This window comes from Pseudopodoces humilis, chromosome 15 (assembly GCF_049639895.1).
Source record: "Pseudopodoces humilis isolate 2021_Gansu_Grassland_sample_001 chromosome 15, ASM4963989v1, whole genome shotgun sequence".
NCBI lineage: Eukaryota > Metazoa > Chordata > Aves > Passeriformes > Paridae > Pseudopodoces > Pseudopodoces humilis.
In genome coordinates this window covers 19,180,773-19,203,964 of record NC_142214.1, presented here as the reverse complement: position 1 = coordinate 19,203,964, position 23,192 = coordinate 19,180,773, and the positions used below count along the sequence as shown (strand labels likewise).

At 49.4% G+C, this 23,192-nt stretch overlaps 1 protein-coding gene across 12 annotated transcripts in view; it reads left to right on the top strand.

Moving 5' to 3' along the window:
- The window catches only part of ARHGEF9 (Cdc42 guanine nucleotide exchange factor 9), a 197,029-nt gene that overhangs the window by 105,274 nt on the left and 68,563 nt on the right, over nucleotides 1-23,192 (top strand). For 3 of the 12 annotated variants that reach the window (XM_088062770.1, XM_088062768.1, XM_088062769.1), the window contains exon 2: nucleotides 6,767-6,894. The exons of the other annotated variants lie outside the window; for them this stretch is intronic. In XM_088062770.1, the coding sequence (XP_087918896.1) occupies nucleotides 6,793-6,894 (102 nt within the window). In that variant the 5' untranslated portion in view covers nucleotides 6,767-6,792. The remainder of the gene's footprint in view (nucleotides 1-6,766; nucleotides 6,895-23,192) is intronic. 12 annotated transcript variants of the gene reach the window in all.

Sequence of the window (23,192 nt, the reverse complement as noted above, 5' to 3'; positions counted from 1 at the left end):
ACCGATGGCCCCTGAGCTGGATGGGTGTCCCTGGAGAGCTCGGCTTAGCCAGAGCTGGTGTTTGCAGCTCAGCATCAAGATGAAAATCCAGCCTAAAGACTCCGTATCTGATAAGAATTTCAGTCCCAGGCAGCAGAGATTTGGCCTCACTGCTGGAGTCAGCCTGGCAGGATTTGGATTGCAGCTCTGCTGGGATCAGCAGTGGGATGTGGGGCTGTGTGAGGAGCAGCCGGTTCTTTCCGAGGTGAGAAACTGCTCCTAAACTGCTCAAAGGCTCCTGGGAGAGTCAAATTAAAGGATTGGACATTTTCTTTCATAATAAAAGAGAGGGAGTAATCAAGGCACAGTTGTGGATGGGTTTGTTAATTTGCTGAGCCGCTGCACTGTCAGTCAGTGGGAAATAAAACATTGGGTTTTATTTGGGAAACATGAGGGGAGAAAATAAAGAAGAAATCCCATAGAAACAGCATTTACATAGCAGCTGATTTGAGCTGACCCAAAGGACCTGAAGGCCACAGGTCCTGAGCATCCTTGCTTGCATTTTGGGGGTGGTAATGTTCAATATCTGCACCCTACAGAAAGCAGCTGCAATATTTCAGTACCTGGCTGGGTATGTCACAGGTCAGACTCCCTTTGAAGGGGACAAAGAGGATGTGATCCAATGAGGAAAACCAGGAATGTGCTAGAAGAATCCCCCTCAGATCCCAGAAGGTCTCTGTAGAAATTTATCCTCTTGAACAGTGCCCAAATGTGGAATGGTGCTTTACAGTGCCCATAAAAAGAGCTGTTATTAAAATGAATCTGGGAGGGAAGGGCAGCACAGAAAGAAAGATGAAATTTTACAGCCCCAGCACGGAGTAGATGAAAAGTGTAAATCCACTGGTAGTGCCTGGAAAGCCACTGTTTGACCCCAAGGAATGTCACAGCTTCAGTCCAGCTGGACAGGCGCCACAGCACCATCACTGCCGTAATTCCTGTCCCTGCTTGCAGATATTTGTCAGGGCCAGGGGGATGGAGCTCCTTGAGCCCCTGGTGTCCATCAGAACTGGTGTGGCACAGCCTTGGGTTTCAGGCTGCCAGGGAAGAACAGATCAGAATCTCAACAGAATCACCAGGTTGGAAGAGACCTCCAAGATCATCGAGTCCAACCCAGCTCTAACACCTCAACAACCATGGCATCGAGTGCCACATCCAGGCTTTTGTTAAACATCCAGGGATGGTGACTCCACCACCTCCCCAGACAGACCATTCCAGTACTTTATCACCCTTTCTGTAAAAATCTTTTTGCTAATATCCAACCTGTATTTCCCTTGGAGCAGCTTGAGGCTGTGTCCTCTGGTTCTGTCAGTGCTGCCTGGAGAAGGAGACTGACCCCACCTGGCTCAGTGATGAGGTCACCTCTGAGTCTCTTTTTCTCCAGGCTGAACAACCCCAGCTCCCTCACCTGCTCCTCACAGGGTTTGTGTTCCCAGCCCCTCACCAGCGTGGCCATGAGGGCAGGAGGAGGGAGATAAACACAAACCACTTCAGTCCGTTCCAGCCGTGCTTACGGGAGACAGGGACCTACCTGGAGGAGATTCAGGGAAACTGTCCAGCCCAGGGAAGTGGGCACCAGGATTCCATGGGGTCCTGAGCTTCATTAGCTGATGCTGTTCAGCCTGAAGGGTCCCATGACAGCTGATTACAGATTTTTAGGAGAAGTTTTATCTCAAAATTGCAAAAAGAGCTTTGGGCATTTGGAATATCGTTGCCCAGAGAAGCTGTGGCTGCCCCATCCCTGGAAGGGTCCAAGGCCAGGTTGGAGCACCCTGGGAAAGTGGAAGGTGTCCCTGCCCATGGCCTGAGCAAGATGAGCATTAAGGTCCCTTCCAACCCAAAGCATTCCATGATTTTCTGAGGAGGAAAGCTGAAAAAAGGAAATGGCGCAGGGTTAATGTGGGAATCAGCTCTTGTGCACGGGGAGGACAAAACCTGAGAGCTGGGAAGGATGGCTGGACCTGTGATAGAAGCTGATGGCTGAGGCTTCCTTGGCTCACAGGAACAGTTTGTGCCTCTGGCCTTTTAAAAACTGAACCTTGAAAATCTGGGAGAAATAGACTTTTTATTTGGTTAGTGTTTTGGACCTATAAAACTGAAAGTCATAATACCCTGTAAAACATTTGAGGCAATTTGGGAATATGGCATTCCTTATTAAACTCCGTGGGTTTTAGAGACTCAGGTTTTCACCGTGGCACAGTCTGTGACCTCTATAATGTTCAACAGGATCCCTGAAAAATTGAGACCAATTTAACAAGAATAGCTGCTGCCTTGGTGCTCCAGATCTTCCATTTCTTTCCTGGAGTTAAGTTCATAATGGTTTATCAGAACCTTTTTAGTTGCTAAAAAAGATTATTGTGGTCTGGGCATTGGGGACTACTTTGTGACAGATATTTTAGCAGAGCTATTTGTTCCTGGCTGGAATAACAAAGTGAAATGTCACAACTACAATACTTTGAAGGTCAGAAATCATAACTCTTTGCATATTTTCAACGTTATTTTTGTCCAGTGTAACAAAATATATCTTTGTTTGGGAGTTTGGGGAAATACAAAGCTCTGTGGATAAAGAGGAGACCTGGCAGTTTTTTACAGCTGATGTTTCCTGATGTGTAGGAGTGGGCAGAGTGTTTGTACCAGACCTAGAGAGAAATCCCCAAAATCCAGCAGCAGGGATGTTTTTGTGTAGCTGGAATTTTACTCTCTGTCTGAAAATCCAAAGCCCCTGTTGGGTTAAGCTGAGAGCTGGTGCACATCAGAATTCTGTGGCTCTGGGATGTTTCCTCCTCTGGGATGCCAGGCTTGTCTTTAGCTTGTTTTCTCTTTATTTCTGGGTGTACTTTGCCCAGTTTGCTGCACCAGGCAGAGGATGTTGGTGCTGTGCTCTCTGCAGGTGGGATGCTTTGTGTCCTGCAGTCTTCCCTGGAATTCTGCTCCCAAATCTCTGGGTATTTACAGGGTGAGCAGCATCCCTTCTGTGTCCCTGTCCGTGGCACTTGGGAAGAGCAGGCAGAATAAATATTGCTGTCTTTCCTTCACACACAGCCTTCCCTCAGGTGGCATAAGGATGTGGCTGCATTTCTCCTGCAGGAAGCTCACGGGAGCTCTCAGAGGCTGCAGGCCACTGTGCCTCAGGAGCTTTTGGTCTTTAACCTTCCCCTGATTAACAATTCCTTGCTGTGCCATGCAGATGTGAGGTTTTTTCAGGGATTCCACAGCACTTCCCTCTTTTCAGTGTTGCCTAATGAGGAGTCTGAGCTGAGAATTCACTGCTCCAATACTTTCTTCCTCCAAACCCTCCATCCCTGAGGCTGGTCCCTTGCAAAGGCAGAGAGTGAGCAGCCTTCACCCTCCAGTAGTGACTGCTCAGGGCTGGTGTGTGTTTAGAGCACAGAAAGTCTGTAGGAATATGTAGGAAGGGACAGTGATTTCTCCCAGGTCTGGCTGTGGTTATCCCAGAGCTATTCCCAGGAATGCCACAGGGCTGCCTGCAGAAGGACATGGGTAGGAAATGCACTGGGAAATGAAATGGAAATGCAGAATCTTATCTCTCACCTTACCTCTCAGTTAAGATACCATCCTCTCCTGACATCCGTGATCCTGAGTGTCAAGGTTTGCACACAACATCAAAGGAGTGGCTTGAGCTGAAGCCTTTTGGGGCAGAGATGCTTTCCTGGGAGGAGTGGATCTGCCAGGCTGGGAAGGGATGGCTGCTGGTGTTTCTGCAAACCCCAGTGTCTTCCTTTTCAATTGCTCAACTCACCTGCATGGGCTGTGGGAATTATCCACATGCTCTGGAGTCAGTGTGACAGTCCCAGCTTGGCTCAGGGAGCTGAGCTTCGGTTTGGAGCAGGGATTAAATGATGTTTATTAAAACTTGACCAGCCAAGGAAAACCTGCTGGCCAGTTGTTTTTGGGGGAGAGGGGACTGAGCATGGTGAGCTGCTCTGAGGTGAATTGCTTTTCCACAGTGTGGAATGCTGCACACTTTGAGATCTTGTGGTGATGGAAAATGGGAAAGATCAATCTGAGGTTGCAGGGAGCCCCAGCCAGGCTGCTGCTCCTCCCTGGTGGAGGACATGCCCTCTCAGCTGGCCTGGTGCTCACCACAACCAGCACCACACCAGCATTTTTGACTGGTTTACCCTCCACCTCAACATCTCCTTGTCCTTCCTTCTCCCAGCTGGTTTTGAGCTGGGTTTGCCCCGAATTTGAGCATTGTTTCCTCTGGGTTTAATAATTTGTGAGGCTGCTCTGTTCCCCTCGCCAGGCTGGTGGCTGATGTGCTTTCTGTGCCAGCAGCACAGCTCTGAGCAGGTAGATCTAGGTGGAACAGAGGTTTTGGAGGTGTGTGCACCCGTTCTTTGGGCCCTCAGTATATTCTGTGCCAAACTCTCAAGCAGTAAAAGGAAGCTGAGGGAGGAATTGCTGTTGTGGGACCTTCATCCCACTCGTGGTCCTTCAGAACCAAAGCACACACAGACACAAAAAACCTTCAATCAGTGGTTGCAAATTAATACAGACAGGAGCTTACAAGCTCAGAGCAAATCTCTGTTGCTAATTTTCCAGAGGCACCACTGAAAGAATGAAAATTTCATGCAGGACACTAAAAAAACACTCAAAAAAAAGCCAAAATAAAGGAAGGTCCCTCCAGCTTTCAGTTCCAGAATTACCCCGATGTATCAGCTGCCCACGGTTTTCTCTGCAGAATATCCCTTGGGTCCATCTGAGTCTGGAATTCTTTCCAGCACTGAGGATGGGGAGTAGAGGGAAGCAAGGAATGCTCCTTTCCATCCAGAGCTGTGCCACAGGAGGTTGAGCATCCCCGTGGCTCCGGTGCCTTCCCACGGGCACCATCCCAGCTGCCAGCTGGTCTGCAAAGGTTGGCATCTGTAAGGTCTCCTGTTTAAAAATAACAGAGACAAATCTCCCTTCTACAAGGCACAAATGAAAAGAGGATGGTTGAGGTAACAGTGATTTAAAAACTCCTGGTACTGCCTGGGGCACTGCAGGGAGGGAATTGCAGGGCCATGACAGCTTTTCCCACGGACACCAGGTGCTTTCCTTGTCCTGCTGGGGGAACCCACTTTTCAGTTTCATTTTTCTTTAGGTTTTCTTCAATTTCTGTGTTTTTCTTTAGAATTCTTAGGCTCACTCTGTGCCTGTCAGCCCCTCTGCCCTGGGTTTGCAGTGGGGATGAAACAAGTTTAGGAGGATATGGGAGAAGGTTGTACTGTGTTGAGCTTAATTTCTGTTAAAAATCTGAGGTGCTGGGGAAAAGGAGTTTCTGTGCTGGTTGAAGCAAGGAATTTGGGATGAGATGCTGTAAAGTGCTGAGAAGCTGAAAATGCAGGGTTGGTAGCAGCTCATGGATCTGTGACCTGCTGAGCTGTGTACCTGCAGCACCTTTTAGGAGAAATTGGGTGGATTTGGGGGTTGAAAGTGTAGTAAGTAATGCCAGGTGATGCTTTGCAGCCCTGAGGAAGGCCAGACACAGGCACGGTGCTGCTGCCTCATGGCTGGGATGTTCTCTGTGAGCCTGGAAGATCTGAGGGAGGGATGGATGGATGATGGATGGATGGATGGATGATGGATGGATGGATGATGGATGGATGGATGGATGGATGGATGGATGATGGATGATGGATGGATGGATGGATGGATGGATGATGGATGGATGATGGATGGATGGATGGATGGATGATGGATGGATGGATGGATGGATGGATGGATGGATGGATAAATGGATGGATGATGGATGGATGGATGATGGATGGATGGATGGATGATGGATGGATGGATGATGGATGGATGGATGGATGGATGATGGATGGATGGATGGATGGATGGTGGATGGATGGATGGATGGATGGATGGATGATGGATGGATGGATGATGGATGGATGGATGGATGATGGATGGATGATGGATGATGGATGGATGGATGGATGGATGATGGATGGATGGATGGATGGATGATGGATGATGGATGGATGGATGGATGGATGGATGATGGATGGATGGATGGATGGATGGATGGATGGATGATGGATGATGGATGGATGGATGGATGGATGGATGGATGATGGATGGATGGATGATGGATGGATGGCTGGATGGATGGATGGATGGATGGGTGGATGGTGAATGGATGATGGATGCTTGGATGGATGATGATGGATGGATGGATGGATGGATGGATGATGGATGGATGGATGGATGATGGATGGATGGATGGATGGATGGATGGATGGATGGATGGATGGATGGATGGATGGATGGATGATGGATGATGGATGGATGGATGATGGATGATGGATGGATGGATGGATGATGGATGATGGATGGATGGATGATGGATGGATGGATGGATGATGGATGGATGGATGGATGGATGGATGATGGATGGATGATGGATGGATGATGGATGGATGGATGATGGATGGATGGATGGATGATGGATGGATGGATGATGGATGGATGGATGGACGGATGGATGGATGGATGATGGATGGATGATGGATAGATGGATGGATGGATGGATGGATGGATGGATGGATGATGGATGGATGATGGATGGATGATGGATGGATGGATGATGGATGGATGATGGATGGATGGATGGATGGATGGATGGATGATGGATGGATGCATGGATGGATGATGGATGGATCCATGGATGGAGGGATGGACAGATGGATGAAGGGATGACTCTGTGAGTGTTTTCACCCAGGTGCAGGAAGCGTTGCACACACCTTGATGGCCTTGGCAATGAGGAGGTGGTGGAGGCAGCCCCTTCGGATCCTGCACAGTGACATTTCCAGAGCAGCCTCGCACTGCAAACTCCCGGCTCTGTCCGAAGCAAGTTCCTGCACGCTGGCATCATTTGCATGCATCAGGATAAATCTGCCTTGCCCAGGAAAGCTCTGCCAGCAAGAGCTCTGCAGCTCCCAGTGCAGGGCAATGCTCAGATGAAAGCTGCTGCAGAGATGTCGGGAGGGCAGGGAGCAGAGAGGGGAGATAAGGGGAGAGCTGATGGCACACGCAGAGCTGCAGCCCCAGCTTGGGGGGCTCACAGCTGGGCCTGCCCAACATGAGGGCTTGGAGGGGAACAGTGACAGAGCATCCAATCTGGCCAAATAAAAGGCATTCATTCCTGGAGGGAAGGTTCAGGGGGGTGTTTCATCTCTTCTCCAGGGGGTTTGCAGTGGAGGTTCACACACATGTTCGGTAGCTCTGAGAGGCACCGAAGCAGCAGTAATGGTTGAGGCAGAGCTGAGGAGCTGCAGGGAGAGGTTTTGGGCATGTGGCTGGTTTTGCTGTGCTGCTTCTCGGTGCTCCCTCCCCAAGCATGTCCCTTGTCTCCTTGGGCTGCTTAGTTTTGGTGGCATTCAGTGTTTCCAGGTTAGACACCAGAACAAGAATCACTCCTAGAGATTGGCAGTCCCAGATTTCCCACATTTCCACTGTTGCAGAGCCTGGGCAGGGCAGCACTCCTGAGCTGTTCAGTGGGTTACAGGAGGGAAGAGATTTCTCTTGGGAGGCAGATCCCCTGTGCTGAGGACCCTGAGCAGCTGTGCTGTGTCCAGACACTCGATCCGAGCGCTGGTGACCTCCAGTGCTGACCCTTCCAGCTCCTCACCTCGTGTTCCTCTGCTTTAACCTTTGCCTGCCTGTCCCAGCCCTTCCTTTGGGCAGGTCCTGGCCTCAGTCACAGCAATGGCAGCTGGGGTTGGAGCTCCATGGACGAGGCTCCAAGGCTGGCAGGACAGTGTGGCCAGAGCAGGGGGTTACTGCCCCTGGGTTCATCCAGGCTTGGCTCTGAGTGACAGAACCACACACCCACTGAGCAGTTAGCAGGAGTTTTGGGTTCTGTCTGTAATAAAGACATAGAAAGTCCATAAATCCCATAAGGAATTATGGCCTGGAGCAGCTGGAATGGGATAATGGCATTATTGTGTGTGGGCTGTACCTGCACCTCTGCATGTACAGGGTTGGTAGTGCATGGCTGTGGCCCCTGGGGCTGTGTGCATGTTTATTATTCTTTCCTGGACTTTTTTTTGGCTTGGATACTCACAAAATGCCTGGGAATTATCCAAGTGTAGTCACATCTTGTTGCAAATTTGGATGACTTGTCTACTTTCTTCATTCCCCTTAATTCTTGATCTCCCTTGTTATTCTTCCCTTTACCAGGAATCCTGCAGGAGTAGGTAACCAATCCTACCCTGGCACAAGAAGACCCAATCCTGATCTCATTCACTCTCCTAAAAGTCAAAATTAAATCTACTGGATTTAGCATATTGACATTGATTTCCCACCTCTGCTGGTGCTTTCTGGATTCCCATCTGCTTGAAACTGGACGGAGATGGAAAATCCTGGATTAATTCAGGAAACAGCAATTTGGGCTTGATGGGGATGTACTGACCTTAAGCCTTCATTAATATAATTAGTGCCCTTGGTTTGAGGAGGGCTGTCTCCACTTGGACTGTGTGACATGAAAGCTCTGAGTCCCTCTGACCTGAGGTGGAGCAGCGGGCACTGGGGCGTGGGAGATGCTCTGCGCTGTCGAAAAGTTGTTTTTGCAGAAGCTGAGTCTCTCTTGTTTCAGGTTTCCCATTCAGTTGGGCTTTGGAGACCAGCCTTGGTTTAGCATTTCTGTTCCTCGCTGTTTATGTCTTTTTTGGGCCCTTGAATTATGTAAGAGGAAAGCGAGTCACAGAAACATCAGCCTGTGAAGGAAAGTTTCTGGAGCTTTTAGCACAAGGCACAAATGTTTTTCCCCAGAGTTTGGAGGGTGTATTGAGGATTTGAGCTTGAAGGAGATGCCAGAGAAGGTTTGAAAGTATAGAAAATGTTTTTGTCTTCCCTTAGGTGCAAAAATGACTATTTATTCAAGATGAGAAAAACTCCTGCGGGTGGATTGCTAGAAAATGATGTGAAGGGCTGGAGTAATTTGGCAGTGGGGATCTTTTTCAGATTGATTTCTTTAATGGTTTGGTGAAATTTAATTTTCTTAATGTGGTTACTCCGGGAGAAGCTGAGCTTGCCCACGTAACTTGCTCTGGTGAACCTGAACATCTCTTTCTTTCTCTTGAAATCCAGAGGTGTGTGGGCTGGTTCTCATTGCACAGATGTGCTGAGCCCTGGCAGGGGCTGGTGCTGAGGTGTGAGAGGAGGAGCTGCCGAGTGGGAAACAGTCCTGGAGTAGGAGGAGGTGTTTGGAGGTGGAATTAGGTGGGAAGTCACCACACCTTCAGCAGGGACATGTTCAGGGCTGGTTCCCTGTTCCTTCTTTAGGATTTGACACAAGCCATGTGCATCATTCTGCAGAGAGAGAAAGGGAAAAGTGTTAAAAATGTCATATCTGGCTCCTCCTTCCTAGTGAAGCGTTTGTAGGTGCAGGGGGAAGGTGGGTGCCCTCAGCAGGGTGGGCTCTGCCTGGGCTCTGCTCTTTCACATGATGGAAAAGCCAAAATTCTTTCTCTTCCAGCAAGTGGAGGAGAGGGGAATCTGCCTTGACCTGCTGGTGGGCACCTGGCCTTGCATTCCTTAGGAGCTCAGCAAAGTGCAGACACATCCCTGCTTTATTTCAGGTTCTGTTGGCTGGAGGAAGCTGGGATCTTGTTCTGCTTCTGAAATAACTTTCCTTATTACAGTGCTGAGACTTGGGGCTAATTTTACCCAGATAGTGAAAGTGGACTATTTAGAGAGGTGGTTGAAGCCTTGAATTTTCCTGCAGAGGAGGATGTGGAATATTCCCAGGGTTGCAGAGAAGCAGCCAGCAGGTCTGAGATCCCTGGCAGCACAGGGCAGCAGGGTGAGGCTCCCAGGGAGAGCAGTGCCTGCTGCAGCTTCCAGCCCGTGCCCAGGACAAAGCCTGGCTTCCACCAGGGGACCAAAGGCTGACAGGGAGCTGACAGCGTGACATGGCCAGGAAAAAGCAAGGTGTGATCCAAGGATAGATCAGAAAATGAATTTCCAGGAGAGATGAATGCCCTGTAGCAGACAGTGGTGCAGCCTCGCTCGGGCTGGGGCAGAATGATGGGCAGCATTTCACAGGAGTTGGAGCTGGAACAGGGACAGGGGAATGAGGGATGTGAAGGTGAGCAGAGAGCCTCACCTGGTGCTGGTGGAGCTGCTCTGGGAATGCTCTGAGGACAGAGCTGCTGAGCAGAACTGCTGCAGGGGGAAGAACCAGCAGGTGTGGGATGATCCCAGCAACATCCAGGCTCTTAGGAGGAGTATCTGATCACCAGGCTGGAGTGTGGTGATGGAGAAACCTCTCTTGGGGTGTCACAGGGCTGCAAATCCAGAAGGAGTGGAGATCCCTTCAGGCAGGGACCCCTCCAGAGCAGCCTGGTCACTGCCATGGCTCACCCTGCTGCTGACTGCAGTTTGCCACAGGCTTTAAGCTGGACAAGGTTTATTGATAATTATTGATAATTAATTATTTGCAGTGAGTGCCTGGGGCTGGGCACATGCCTGAGCTTTTTTCATACACTCTCAGCTCAACCTGTTTTGCTTCACTTTGATTTCTGCCAGGGTCCTAAACTGCATTTATTAAAACATCAGGGAAATGGAGCCTGTGCTCGGACTCATCCTCACAGTCACTGGTCCTGATGTCACAGAATCCCAGAAGGATTTGGATTGGAAAGGACCTTAAAACCCACCCAGTGCCACCCCTGCCATGACAGGGACACCTTGCACTGTCCCAGGCTGCTCCAGCCCCAGCCTTGGGCACTGCCAGGGACCCAGGGACAGCCCCAGCTGCTCTGGGCACCTGTGCCAGGGCCCAGGGAGCAATTTCTTCTCACTATTCCCTTTAAATCTACTCTCCTTCAGCTTAACACCATTCCCCCTTGTCCCATCACCGCAGATCCTTGCAATATCCAGGTTTTTAGCAGTTTTTCCAACTTAGACTGAGCAGAGAGACGTCAAAGCCTCCATCAGAGGACCAATCTGGCTGCAGCACGTCCCCAGCTCTGGTGCGGGGCTCTTGCCCACGTTCATTTCCAACATGGTGAATTCTGCGGTGCTAACGAGCATTTCTGGGTTCCCATGGCAACCCTTGCGCTAATTAACGCACAGTAGCCAGGGAAAAAAATAAAAATCTGTCCTTACTGATGAATTAATTTGACAGGATTGATACGGGGGGAAGAGTTGGGGACGGCTGCTCCGAAGGTGCTCGCGCTGCTTCGGTGACACAAACCTGTGTTACCCTGACCTTGCAGCCTTCAGAAACCTTGCTCACCACTTGGAAAGGGTTTGTGTTTTGGAAGGAATAAAATTATCCTGACAAATGTCTAAGAGCATAACTCAAGCAGTTAGGCTTTTTTTGTTCCTTTTATTTTTTTCTTGTTACGACATTTTAACTCGGGGGTTTTTTTTTGGGTTTTTTTTTTTTTTTTTTGGTGTTTAAAAGATTAAATAAAGCCCAAGTCAATTTTAGAAGTTAAATGCTTGAAAGAATCAGAAAATGCACACTTAAAAGACTACATTATGTCAGGAAAAAGCCTCCAGTTCCTGAGGACTCCTCCCAAATTCCAGCCCCCTCGGCTGGCTCTCGCTCCAGTTCCCCTGCTTGCTGTAGCTGTTAGAGATGGGCCCAAATGGAAATCATGGATCCAGCTTGGTGCTCTGAAATGCAGAGGAAATTTCTCTGTCCCAGCGTGGTCCTGGTGGTGGAGCAGTGGCCTTGGAAGTAAATCAGGAGTGGGAAAAGCAGCGCCTGTGTGCTGGGCGTGAGTCACGAGCCAGTTCCCATCAGCGACGACAATTAAACTCCTTCAGCACTTGGTGCACAAAGCACTGGCTTAAGTCACTGTGTCCTGGCAAAATTCTTCCTTGGATAATTGTCCTCAGACTTGCTGAATGCTCCCCTCCTGCAGTTTTAATTAGCTGGAGCTGTGGCTCACCAGCTCCTGCGTTGTGATGGCCACGACCTAACGGGGTTTGTGATCCCAGGACCGCCTGCCTGTTGTGCCTGCAGCAATTACCTGCAGCCAAAAGGAGCCTGAGGAAATAATAACTGTGCTTTAGGGCTATTTAATGAGATTTCCAAACTCTCTGCTGCCTTCAGCACCGAGAAGTTCTGGAGTCTCAGCTGTTGGCACTTGGGGGCTTCAGACATTTTCATGTGGGGAACCGAGGGGTTTTCCCTGGGGCTGTGGCTCAGGATGGAGTGGTTGTTACTCTGGGGCTACTGCAGGAGAATTTGGGGTGTCATTGGCAGGAACAGCTTTGGTTTTGGCTGATTGGTTTTGGATCTGGCTGCTCTGGTGCACGTCCCTGGCTGGAGAGCAGGGACTGAGCGGGGACAGCGCTGCCATCCCGAGAGCTCCGGGGAATCCGCCCTTCCCCTCGTCTGCAGCAGGACAAGCAGGATAAGGACTCTGAAGGAGGTTCTCCCGTGAGAATTCTGATCTCTGGGCACTTTGAGGTGGTGCCTGGCCCTGTGACAGATGTGTGCTCCCCTGGGAAGTCTGTCCCTAGGTACCTGTGCCAGGTGCCAGCCTGCACAGGTCCCCCCAGCCTGTGCACACCTGGGACAGCAGCTTTGGATGGACACAGGAGCTCCTGGAAAATGTGTTCCCAGTGTCCAGAGGTCACAGAAAAGTAGCTGCATCTATTTTTTCTTTCCATGCTTGCCCCTGTGAAACAGGAATGCTGCATCCAGGAAAATCTTTCCCCTGGATAGCTGCTGCTCCCTGAATATGCCTGTGCCAAAGCCTCATACCAGGATCTAATCTGCATTTCAATTCCTCCAGCTCTAAGTGCAAATAAAATATTCCCAGTTCTTTCTCTAAGTGACCCCACTGGCACTAGTGATAGTGCAGACACCTTTATTGCAGTACTCTGTAGTATTTATATATATATCTTACTTAATTGAGGTTATTTTGGGCACTAAAGTGCTTTGAAACATTGACAAATGTCCTCTGGATTTACTGGTTGGTGACTGGAGTTGCTAAAAGTTGTTTGAGGTGCTCCATTTCCAAGGAGTGTAATAGATAACAGAGATGGGATTATTTTTGTCTTTTTAAGGAGAGGAAGAGGATGTGTCCACGTACTTAGATACCTTTTGGGATAAGTGAATTCCCAGAAGGGTGGAAAAGGTGAGGCTGAACACCCAAACAGCCACAGGGTGTGAGGGGGCAGGTGGATCCAAAGCTCTCATGGTCTGGAGTTCTGGTTCCTGGTGCAGAGAGGGGATCTCTCCTGGCTCTGCTCCCTCCAGCCGTCCTGGACTGCCTTGGGAAAATTCCCTATTTCATTTTTTATTTCTCACCTTCTTGATCCTCTGATTGAACTCCTTTGTTGGTGTTTTCTTTTCAGATGGTTAAAATGGAGCGTTTCTCCATTTCAGACTCCCAGCTCTCCCCGTTATACACAGCTAATGCCTCTCTGGAGCTATTGAAGCCGTGTTAGCAGGCTCTGAAATGGGAGTTTAGCTGAGCTTTTAACGGGTTTAATCTTTTCCTGGGTATTAATCCTTCCAGAACCTCTGATAAAATTTGTTGCTTCTTCTCAGAATGCCTCCCACGCTGTCGATATCTGTCTGGAATGAGTTGCTTGGTGCAGAACAAGCCATGGAGGAGGGAATGTTACAGCCTCCCATGGATCTTGCTCTCATTTCAGCGCGTTCCCCACTCCTCTCTGACTCCCTGCCACCGCTGCTCCTGTGATTCCTTGCCCTGGGAGCATCTCTCCCGTTGAATCTGGGGCTGGAATGAGTTTGTTTCCTGTTTATCAGCTCAGTTCTCAGGCTCATTCCCGAGGTTTGCCTGTTTGATGGCAGCAGAGAACGTCAGGGAGGAGCATCACCTCTTCCACACTGCGCTGGAGATGGAAACGTATCAAAGACCACAACAAATGTTGGCTTTGGTTTTTTGCACTCGATTTTTATTGCTTTGTGCTGCATCACAGGATCCTAAACCTGTGTGACAGCAGACTCAGACTGTGATCCAGGTTATCAAAGACTGCAGCTGAACTGGAGGGGAAATGATCCTTTTTTTCCATCATGTTAGTGTGGAAACAATGCCATCTCCTGTGGGGTAACAGCAGACTTGGGACAGCCTCCCCCTCCTGTGTCAGCTCTGGGAAACACAGGATCTGAGCCAGGAAACCAACCCAGCAAACATAAACCCAAGGAAAAATCTCTCCACGCTTTTGAGATGTCCAGGTTCTCCCAGACTCCAGCTATTACAGATGAAATAGGAAGGAGAAGGGGATGTTTCCATCGTGCCTGACCATGGAGGCTCTTGCCCAGTTGCTCTTGCCACTGGCCACGTGTCTCCAATGGCAGCTCTTTTCCATAGCTTTTCCTTTTGGAAGCATCCTGGCTGCCCCAGCTGTGCAGTTCCAGAAAGGCAGCTCCTTTCTTGAGCATTGCTGACCATCAAAATGATTGTGCAAATTTGTGAGAGTAGGATAATTTATCGTTTCCATGGCAGTGCTGGAGGAGAGAAGAGCACTGAGGAGTGAGGTACGGAATAGCAACAGGAACCTGGGAGACACAGAACACATTCCATCTTCCCTGTTCCTTTTCTTCTGAGTGGGTCATAAAACAAAAGCAAATGAGGCAATTGGAACTCCCTGTCCATTTTCCTGGGGCTTGTTTAAATGAGGATTTACTTCAACTAAAAGCTCCTTAGAGCCACTTAATTCTTCCAGGTGAAGTAAATATCTAGGCCAGTAGTAAAAATTCCTTACAGATGTCTTCAGGAGGGTACTTAGCAAGCACTTTCCTGAAGAGAACATCTTGGATGCCTTCAAAGAGCAGAATCAGTTCTTAATGATGGTACATTAGATAGTGGGGCAGGATTGGCGTAGCCTTGGGAATATTTGGAAGTTGCTCCAGTGCTAGAGAGAGGGATGAAATGGGCTGCAGAGCAGTGAGGGTGCACGCTCTGATTTTCAGCTGTTAGCCAAAATAACTCTAGCTAAAGTTTTATTTCAGAGATCTGGGCATATTTCACTATCAATTAATGTTATCTCCTGTGGTTCTGCATTGCAAAATCCCTGTGAATTCCCTGGGTGGATCCCTTTGCCATGTTTGTCCCATCCCTAGTGTGGTTGGTGTGACCTGCCCACCACATGGAACATCTGAGGGAGGCTCACACACTCAACTTCTCATTTAGCTGGAAAAAAAATAAAATCTCACTGAGAAGAGCTGGAGATTTCCCATTAGGTCAGAGTCTCTCTTTGTTATTTGGTCTCTTTTCTGGCTCTTCCTATCCTAGAAGTAGCAATCCTTTAAGGCATCCTTTCTGTGTTCTGGGTAGGGAAAACCTATGTCTGAAAGGAATAATAATTATATTCTGGATATAATTGAGTATGGACTGCTTGCCAGGCAAATAATATATGGAATAGCTGAGGCTGTGCCTGAGAGGATCCTTGGATGGGAATTCCTTGGACTCAGCCTTGACAGCTCCATTTGGGCACGTTTCAGTCCAGACCCAAGCTCTGTGTGCTCTCAAATCTCTCTGTGCCTGTGTGTGCCAACCTCCTGGGCTGCCATTCGTGCTTTACTCCAGTTCTGCTCTAAAAATGGGAAGCAGAACTGGAATTGTCTGTCAGCCACCAGGGCTGGGTGTTCCCTGGGGGAAGAACCCGAGCTGTTGGATGAACTGGGGCTCCCAGGTGTTGCCATGGACTTTGGTGTTGCTCCTCACTAAGGACAAAGCCTCACACGAGGCTGGCTGTGCTCAGCTGGCTGCAGGAGGATTGCAGGGAAATCCCAACCTCTCCCAGTCCTGTCCCAGCAGGGAGCAGCTCATGAAGTTTGGGATCAGATCCTTGTGCTCCACCTGCATCCAAGAGCTGCCACTGCCCACCAGTGCTGCTCTGGAGCCACCTTTCCACTACAGGGAAAGTCGAGGTGCTTTGGGGATCTGACTGGGAGGAAAGTTGCTTGTTGTGAAAGTTGTGAGGCTCCTGGATCATTCCTGAACTGAAGCCAGAGCAGGATTTGCATTTGCTCCTTCCTGGCACTCCATGGTGTGGTGGCATGTGGTCAAAGGTTGGGTTTGATGACCTCGGAGCTGTTTTCTGGCATTAATTTAGATTTGGTAACTCTGGGAGTGTGAGTGACCGATTTCATGCCGGTGGTTATCCCAAGCATGCAGGGAGCAGAGAGCCCAGCCCAGGCAGAGCTCTGCACAGGGAGCCAGGGAGGACGAGCTGTTTTCATGGAAACCACTGCAGGGTTCTGTAGCTCAGCCAGTGGGACAGGCCAGGGAAAGGACACATCTCCAGCAGCACAGCCAGGGATTAGCTTCACATGGGCTCTGCTGCTGCCAGCTCCTCTGGGGTGAATCACGTCCTTCCCACCCAGAGCCTGCTAGGGATTTTATACACACTCCATTTGCCTTTCCCCTCAGCTTGGATGCTTGAGGTTTTTTTCAGGTTTGGGGATTTATTTTTTTTTTTTTGAAGCTTAGGTGTTTTAAAAGTAACATTTTGGTTCACCTTTGGAGTTGCCATTTGACTTCTGTGTAGCACATGGTGATTAGTGATTAATTGCACAGGACATGCTGTGACTCCAGCCCGTGTCCTGGGGTGCTTGTCGCAGCAATGATGCACTGGGTGATTACTCACTCCCCTTAACCTGACAGCTGTATTTCTTCCCCTGACTGCTTAATGACCTTGGCCAGGTACATGCCTTGTGTTTTGTTGGAGGACAATGGGGGTGTGCAAATTTTTCTTTCCCTTGCATGACCTTCATCCTGCCTCGGTAAGAGAAGGGAACTGTTCCATGAACAGATGGAGCGTTATTTCTAGAGGAAGGTGGATAACACAGGAAATTATTCATTCAAAACCCCTTCAGACAACTCAGATGTTTGCCCTGAGAGAGTGTTGCAAACCCTAGTGCAAATACCTGCTCACACAAACTATCCAACTATCTCAAAAATTGCGTGTGAATGTGGAAGTCACCCAGTCCAGGAGCACGACGGTGCCAGGGGACTTCACTGAGCCATTAAGGAAATTAGGAACAAGCAGGATTTTAAGCAGTAGTTACAGAAGAGATATTTTGTAAGCCATGTGTAGGCAAGTTAGACTAAAAAAGGTTGTCAAGTCATAGCAGGTGAAAAAGAAGAGTGTGCAAAGCAGTCTGGGGATGGATAATTCACTGCTAAAAGCAGCAAGGTTTGCTGCAAGTGGTGCTTGGCTCTTGTTATTCCTTAATGAATCGAATCTATTAGCCAGGGAAAACATCACGTTATCTTGAAAAACAAATCATATTTGGATGCCTCTTTCCCTGCATTTGTACCCATTTTAACACGAGCACACTAATTATGCTGTGGAGATGATTTTGTTATGGCAGAAATGGAGCTGAGTTTGCAGCTGTAAGTGTGGAGCTCTGGAGTGCTGGAATAGGTACATGGGGAGAGAAGCCTTTTCATTCCATTGCCTTTCTCTTGAATATTTGTGCCCCTGTGCTTCATGTTCAGCTTCACAGAGTGTTTCTGCTCCCTTGGGTGCAGAGGCAAAGGCCTGACTTTGGGGGCTCAGCAGCTTCCAGACTCCCGTGGATGCCAGAGGAATGGTTTGAGGAATCATGTCCACAGCCCAGTTTCTACACAGATGGCAACGGGCTCACGAATTCCCAGGCTTCCTGACATGTTTCCTGATGCACAGGGAGCTGCATGAGTCATATTGCTCCAGCTCTGGTCCTTTTGGATGGAAATTATACTTTTAAATACATTCTGTGATTACATGCAGCGGTGATGGGCTCGTTTGGAGGAGCTGGAATTCGAGCCATTAAGTTGAGTGGCTGCCATTATGTCCCGTGTTTGCCAACAGATAATACACAGACCTACTTCATCTGTGACAGCTTTGCCCTCTAGACTTTGAATAGAATTATCTTGGTACAGAGCTGATCTCTCCAACACCATCCAGGTGCTTATTTCCTTGCACCAGGCAGCAAAGGTGGCCTCGTGATGAGGTGAAGTGGCCCAGGGAAGGGACAGCACTTGTGTCCTGTGCAGCATGAGCTGGAGAGAGGAGAAAGGGACAATTACACAGTGGATGAGGTGACACTGATGTGTCCTGGTGGAGTCCCTGCCCATCCCACCCCTCTGTCAGGGCTTTCAGGGCTCCTGACAGAGCTCTGAGCTTGCAGCTATGGGCCGGGGTGATGTGGGTGCTCATGGCTGTTCCCACTGTGCCTGGGTTGCTGCTGGCTCCCTGAGCAGCCCGAGGGGCTGGGGACAGCTCCTGGGTCAGGATGTGGTGGTGGCTTGGAAAATCAGCTGCTGTTACCTCTCCATCCTGCAGAAGTCCTGCCGTGGCCCAGCTGAGGGAGTGGGTTGTAGCCAGTGGCTGCATTGAGTTTCTCCTGCTGAAGGGGCTGTTTTGGCTGTGCCCATGTGCCCATGAAACCTGAGAGGCCATCAGCCAGTGACTTCCATTCATTCCTAGGCTGAACTGAGCAAAGCAGCTTAGAGCTGGAAGGCTGCAGATCCCTGTGCTGATCTGGCCAATCCCTGGAACAGCTTACGGGATCCAGTGGCAATCTGTGGGGCAATCCCGAGCCTCTAACGAGCTCATAACCTCAAACTCATTAACTTCTTGATGAGACAGCCTGTCCAGCCAGCATTGTCCCTTCAGCTTTTAGGGGGAGAAAGTTCCAGGAGTAAGAAAATGATGTGAGATCCCACCTGGAGCGTCGCTGCTGGAGCCCAGGGACCAAGGAGGGGTTGTCACACAGCCCTGCAGTGCCACCCCTGGGCTCTCCATTGCCCCAGGTGCTGCTTCCAAAAGCAGCAGGAAGGCAGGATTTGCTCTGGGAATGGTCAGTGCTTCCCAGCTCTTAGTGGGGCAGGATGTTCTTGGGCCAGTCCAGGGCCTCAGAGAGCCAGAGCCACAAGCTTTGGCTCAACAAGCCAAGGGGAGAAGCTGCTTTGCTCTTATCTCCTGGCTTTATCTCTTTGGAGTCCTGCCTGTTTGCCCTCTCAGGAGCTGGGGGTGGAAGGTGAGATGTGGCTGTGAGATGTGGTTGCTGTGAGGACGTGAGCTGTGCCTGGCAGGCTTTGCTGGATGGCAGGGACTGCTCATCCCTGTGTTCTCTCAGCATCCCTGTGGCTGCTTCTTGGTCCAGGTGCTGGAATCCTGGAAATCATGAGGAAGACTTATGGCTTTGCTGGAAGAATTCTCATGAATATCATCACTTTGGTGGTGAAAAGCTTTGTCTGGCCATTTCTTTTTCACGGTGTTCATCCAGGTTTTTCCTTTTGTTCCTGGGAGTGGAATCAAAGGGATTTCTCACTGGGTGACTCTTGGTTTGCACAAGAGCAGCTGGACAGAGCTGGGCAGCTCTGCTTGCCCCTGGCTTGGGAGGAAAGGCTGTCACTGCCCCTGCAGTCACCCAAAGCCAGGCTGGTTCCTGGGGCCGTTGCTCCCTTTGTTCTTCCTTTAATTAAATTTTCCAGGAGCTCAGGGTCTGTGAAAGAGTTTGTAGATGTCATTCCCCTCCTCTGCCAACAAGCCCCTCCTGGACTGCGTTAGATGGGAGCTGCAGGGACTTACCCTGAGAAACCAGGAGATGAGAACAGCAAATAAGGAGCCCAGGTGGTGAATTTAATCAGTGTAATTCATTCATCTGGACTTTAATGCCTTTAATGCCTGGGCATTGATTTGCACTAATAGCAGCCACCACTTTTTAAGTTCCAAGTTCTCAGTACTAAAAATATCTTTCTTTTTTTTTTTTTTTTTAAATATTATCATGTTGGCCTCTTAATACAATACCAATATATGGGAATCATGCATTATTGAGGATTCCTGGGGATGTGTTTAATGTCCAGCATGACACAATCCAGGCCTCTGCTCCATGATTAAATGGGGTTTTAGAACACATTGCAGTCACTCAGTCACAAAGGGGCTCTTGCTGCTGCTTCCCTGTTCATCATCCAGGAGTGATGTTCCTGGTTTGTATTCCTCTCTCCACTTGAAATCATTTCCTTCCATGATGTTCAGACCTGGCCAACTGTGTCAGCTTTTGGAGGACAGAGTATCCACACAGAGTTTTGTGAGTTCTGCTCCTGTCACTTTCTTCATGTCCCTGGGAACTCCTGGTGTGTGTCCCTGTGCCATCACTCCTGCTGGGGACAGCTGCATGGCTTAGCTGGGTGTCACCAGCTTTGGGCTGGCTGGTGGCACTTCTGCAGCTGCAGGGATACAGATCCCACATCTGGGATGAGCAGAGCCGTGTGTTGTTTCCTTTGGGAGGAGTTGTGTTAAATAGTTCAGTCCACTCAGAGTCACTTGGGTGATTTTCTTCTTAATTCTGTTTTGCTTTGGAAACTTCCATGTCCAGAGTAACAGGTGATGTACATTTTAACATAAATATTTATAACGTGGGTTACTCTTGCTTTCCTCAGAGCAAGGACAATTTTATCTCCTCTCTTTGCAAAAGCCATTCAATCGCTCGGATGAACTCGGTTTTCTCACACTCTGCTCCATGGCAGGGAAGTTATTTGTTTTCCAGATTTAATAGGGACAGGCTTTTGGGCTAAAATGAGCCTAGATTTGGCATTCCTGACATTTCCAGGAAATGGTCATCCATGGAGGGGTTTTGAGGCTGTGGATGCAGCACGGGCATAGGGATGCTCAGGGTGGTGTCCACACTCTGTCCCTTAGCCCAGGGCTCAGCATTCCCCAGCAGCATCTCGTCCTTCTCTGTATATTCCCAGAGCCAAATTTATATCTGTTTTGTAATATTTATATCTATTTAGCAATATTCTCTTTGCTTATCTGTCTTACTCTGCCCCTTGGGTGGCAGAACCAGATCCTTCCTTGCCCAGGTGCTGCTGTGGGCTATACACGATGCCTCGATGTTACTGGGCCCGGTGCTTGCTGGGCTGGGACTTTATGGGACTGGGAACACACCTTTATGGGACTGGGAACACACCTTTATGGGACTGGGAACACACCTTGGGAATCCTGGCTGCTCCCCACCCAGCCAGCATTCCTGCAGGCTCAGCCAGTGAGACTGGGCTGGGCAGAAACCAAAGCCCAGCTCCAGCTGCCTGCTCAGGAGGGATTTCAGTACAACTCCAGGTCTTTGAGGCTGTTGTGGCCTTGGCTTGGGAATGTCAGGAGTCCCTTCTGGGGCCAGGAGGGTGGGATTTGTGTGAGTATCTTCGATTTGGATCTTGGGGAGTGTTTATTGTTCATTGCTGAGTGCTGCAGTGAGGGATCTGTGCTGACAGCCCCTGCCAGCCTCGAGTCCACAGCGCTGGCAGCTGCCCTGGCTCTGCTTGCTGAAGGTGCTGCTTGCCCTGGAGCAGTTCAAACTTGGACTTCCAACCCCAATCCCATCATTTATCTGAGTTAAAAGATGATGGCGAGTGGTTATTTGTAATTACTCTACATGAAAGATATGTCACGAGGCAAGGGGAGGCAGAACGTGCCTCACGCACGGAGGGCTTGGGAAGCGATTAGGGTGACATATGCTGCATCCAAACAGCTCAAACCTGCATGGGCTGTGCTTTACTGGGGTCCCTCTGCCTTGTTACCACCTTCCATTCTCCTCCTCGCTGCTGCCAGGGTTTTACTCAGCTCTCCATCCACGGCCCTGCCTTGTGGCTGCTGTTATTAATAGGCATGACATGGGCAATAATCATAATAAGGTGGAAAATGAGACTAATGCCATCCCCTGGGCTCTGCTGCTGCAGCCTGGCTGAGGCCAGGTGGTTTCCTATCTGCCAGGTGAGATCTTCTCAAGAAAGTGTAAATCAATGAAAAATAGAACAACCCAGTCCTAAGGAACCTTTCTGTCTCTACTGACTCTCCACGTAACATATAGATAAATAAAAGATAGATGAAGCTTCCAGCTGAGTGTGGCAGCCTTCCCAGGATATGGGATATGGGAGACTCTCACTCCAATCAGCCTCTTTCAGCTGAAATCCAGTCATTAGTTAAATTCATCAAAGGGCTTGAAAGCAGAAAGGGAAATTCTTTGACTTGTGCTTAACCTTTGGGTGATTGCACCTCTTGAGAGAATGAGCAAATCAAGTGGAGCTGCCCTCCCCTGTGTTTGGTGAATGAGCAGTGGGGCCATTCACTGGGATTGGGCATTATTCACTTTGTATAATTCCTGACGAGAGGTTTAAAAATAAACACAGCATCAAAGGGACTCGGGGGAGATTATACAAGAGCAGGAGTGCAGCGGGATGGGCTGGGGTGACTCCTCTTGTGCTCTTCCCTTGGTCACATCAGCTGAGTGACCCTGTCCTGCCTGGGAGCAGCAGCAGGATGTGGGGCTGGAACACGGGATGCACTGCTCCCCTCCTCACCCCATGGGCATGGCTGTGCTGGGGACTCCAGGAGTGAATCCCAGCAGAATTGAGGGGGGATCTGGGAGGTGACAGCAGATTCCCAGCCCGTGCAGTGTTGCTGCCACTGAGGCAGCGTGAGGTGCGTTCCCTGCGGAATCACCGGGACCAGAGCGCTGCTCTCCTGGCCTGGGGGTCTGGGGAGCTCTGCTGTGTCCTGTCCTTCCCCCAGCATTGATTTCTTTGAGCACCAGCTCTGTGTATCCTTCTTTGAAGCTGTTTGGGCTGCCTCCATTGTGGAAGGGCCCAGTGAGCACAGTGTGGGAAATGCTATTGTGATTTTACAGGGCTTTTATGTTGTCTGAATAAAGGGCATCTCTGTACCAGAACAATTTGAACAAATGGCATCCACTCACCACATTTCTCCCTCTTCCCCTCACAGCCTGCTCCTATTCCTGCATCCTGCTCCTGTGGAGGAGGACACAGTTTATGTAATGCTGATTTGAAAGGGAACTACCCAGAGCTCTCATTTTTTACTGTTACAACTCTACTGATACAGTAATAAATGATCTAAGAGAGAAACACTTTCCTGCCTTAAGATTATTCATATTCCCAGAGACCATGGTCCTGGAAACTTTGAGGTCCTTGAAGTTTTCTAAGGAGATGGTGAATGATGATAGATTTATTTAGGGTTTTCTGGGAATGTGGCTCTCCATAAAGTGCACTCTGGATTAGTGAGAAGCTCTGTGCTGAAAACTCAGGGTTTTCATTATTTATCCCTGGAAGAGGTATGGACAGGTGAGAGTGGTTTGAATGGCCCTTTTGTGCCCATTTCAGTCCCCAGGGACCACTAAGCCCCTGATTTCTTCTTCAAGTCGGCCCATA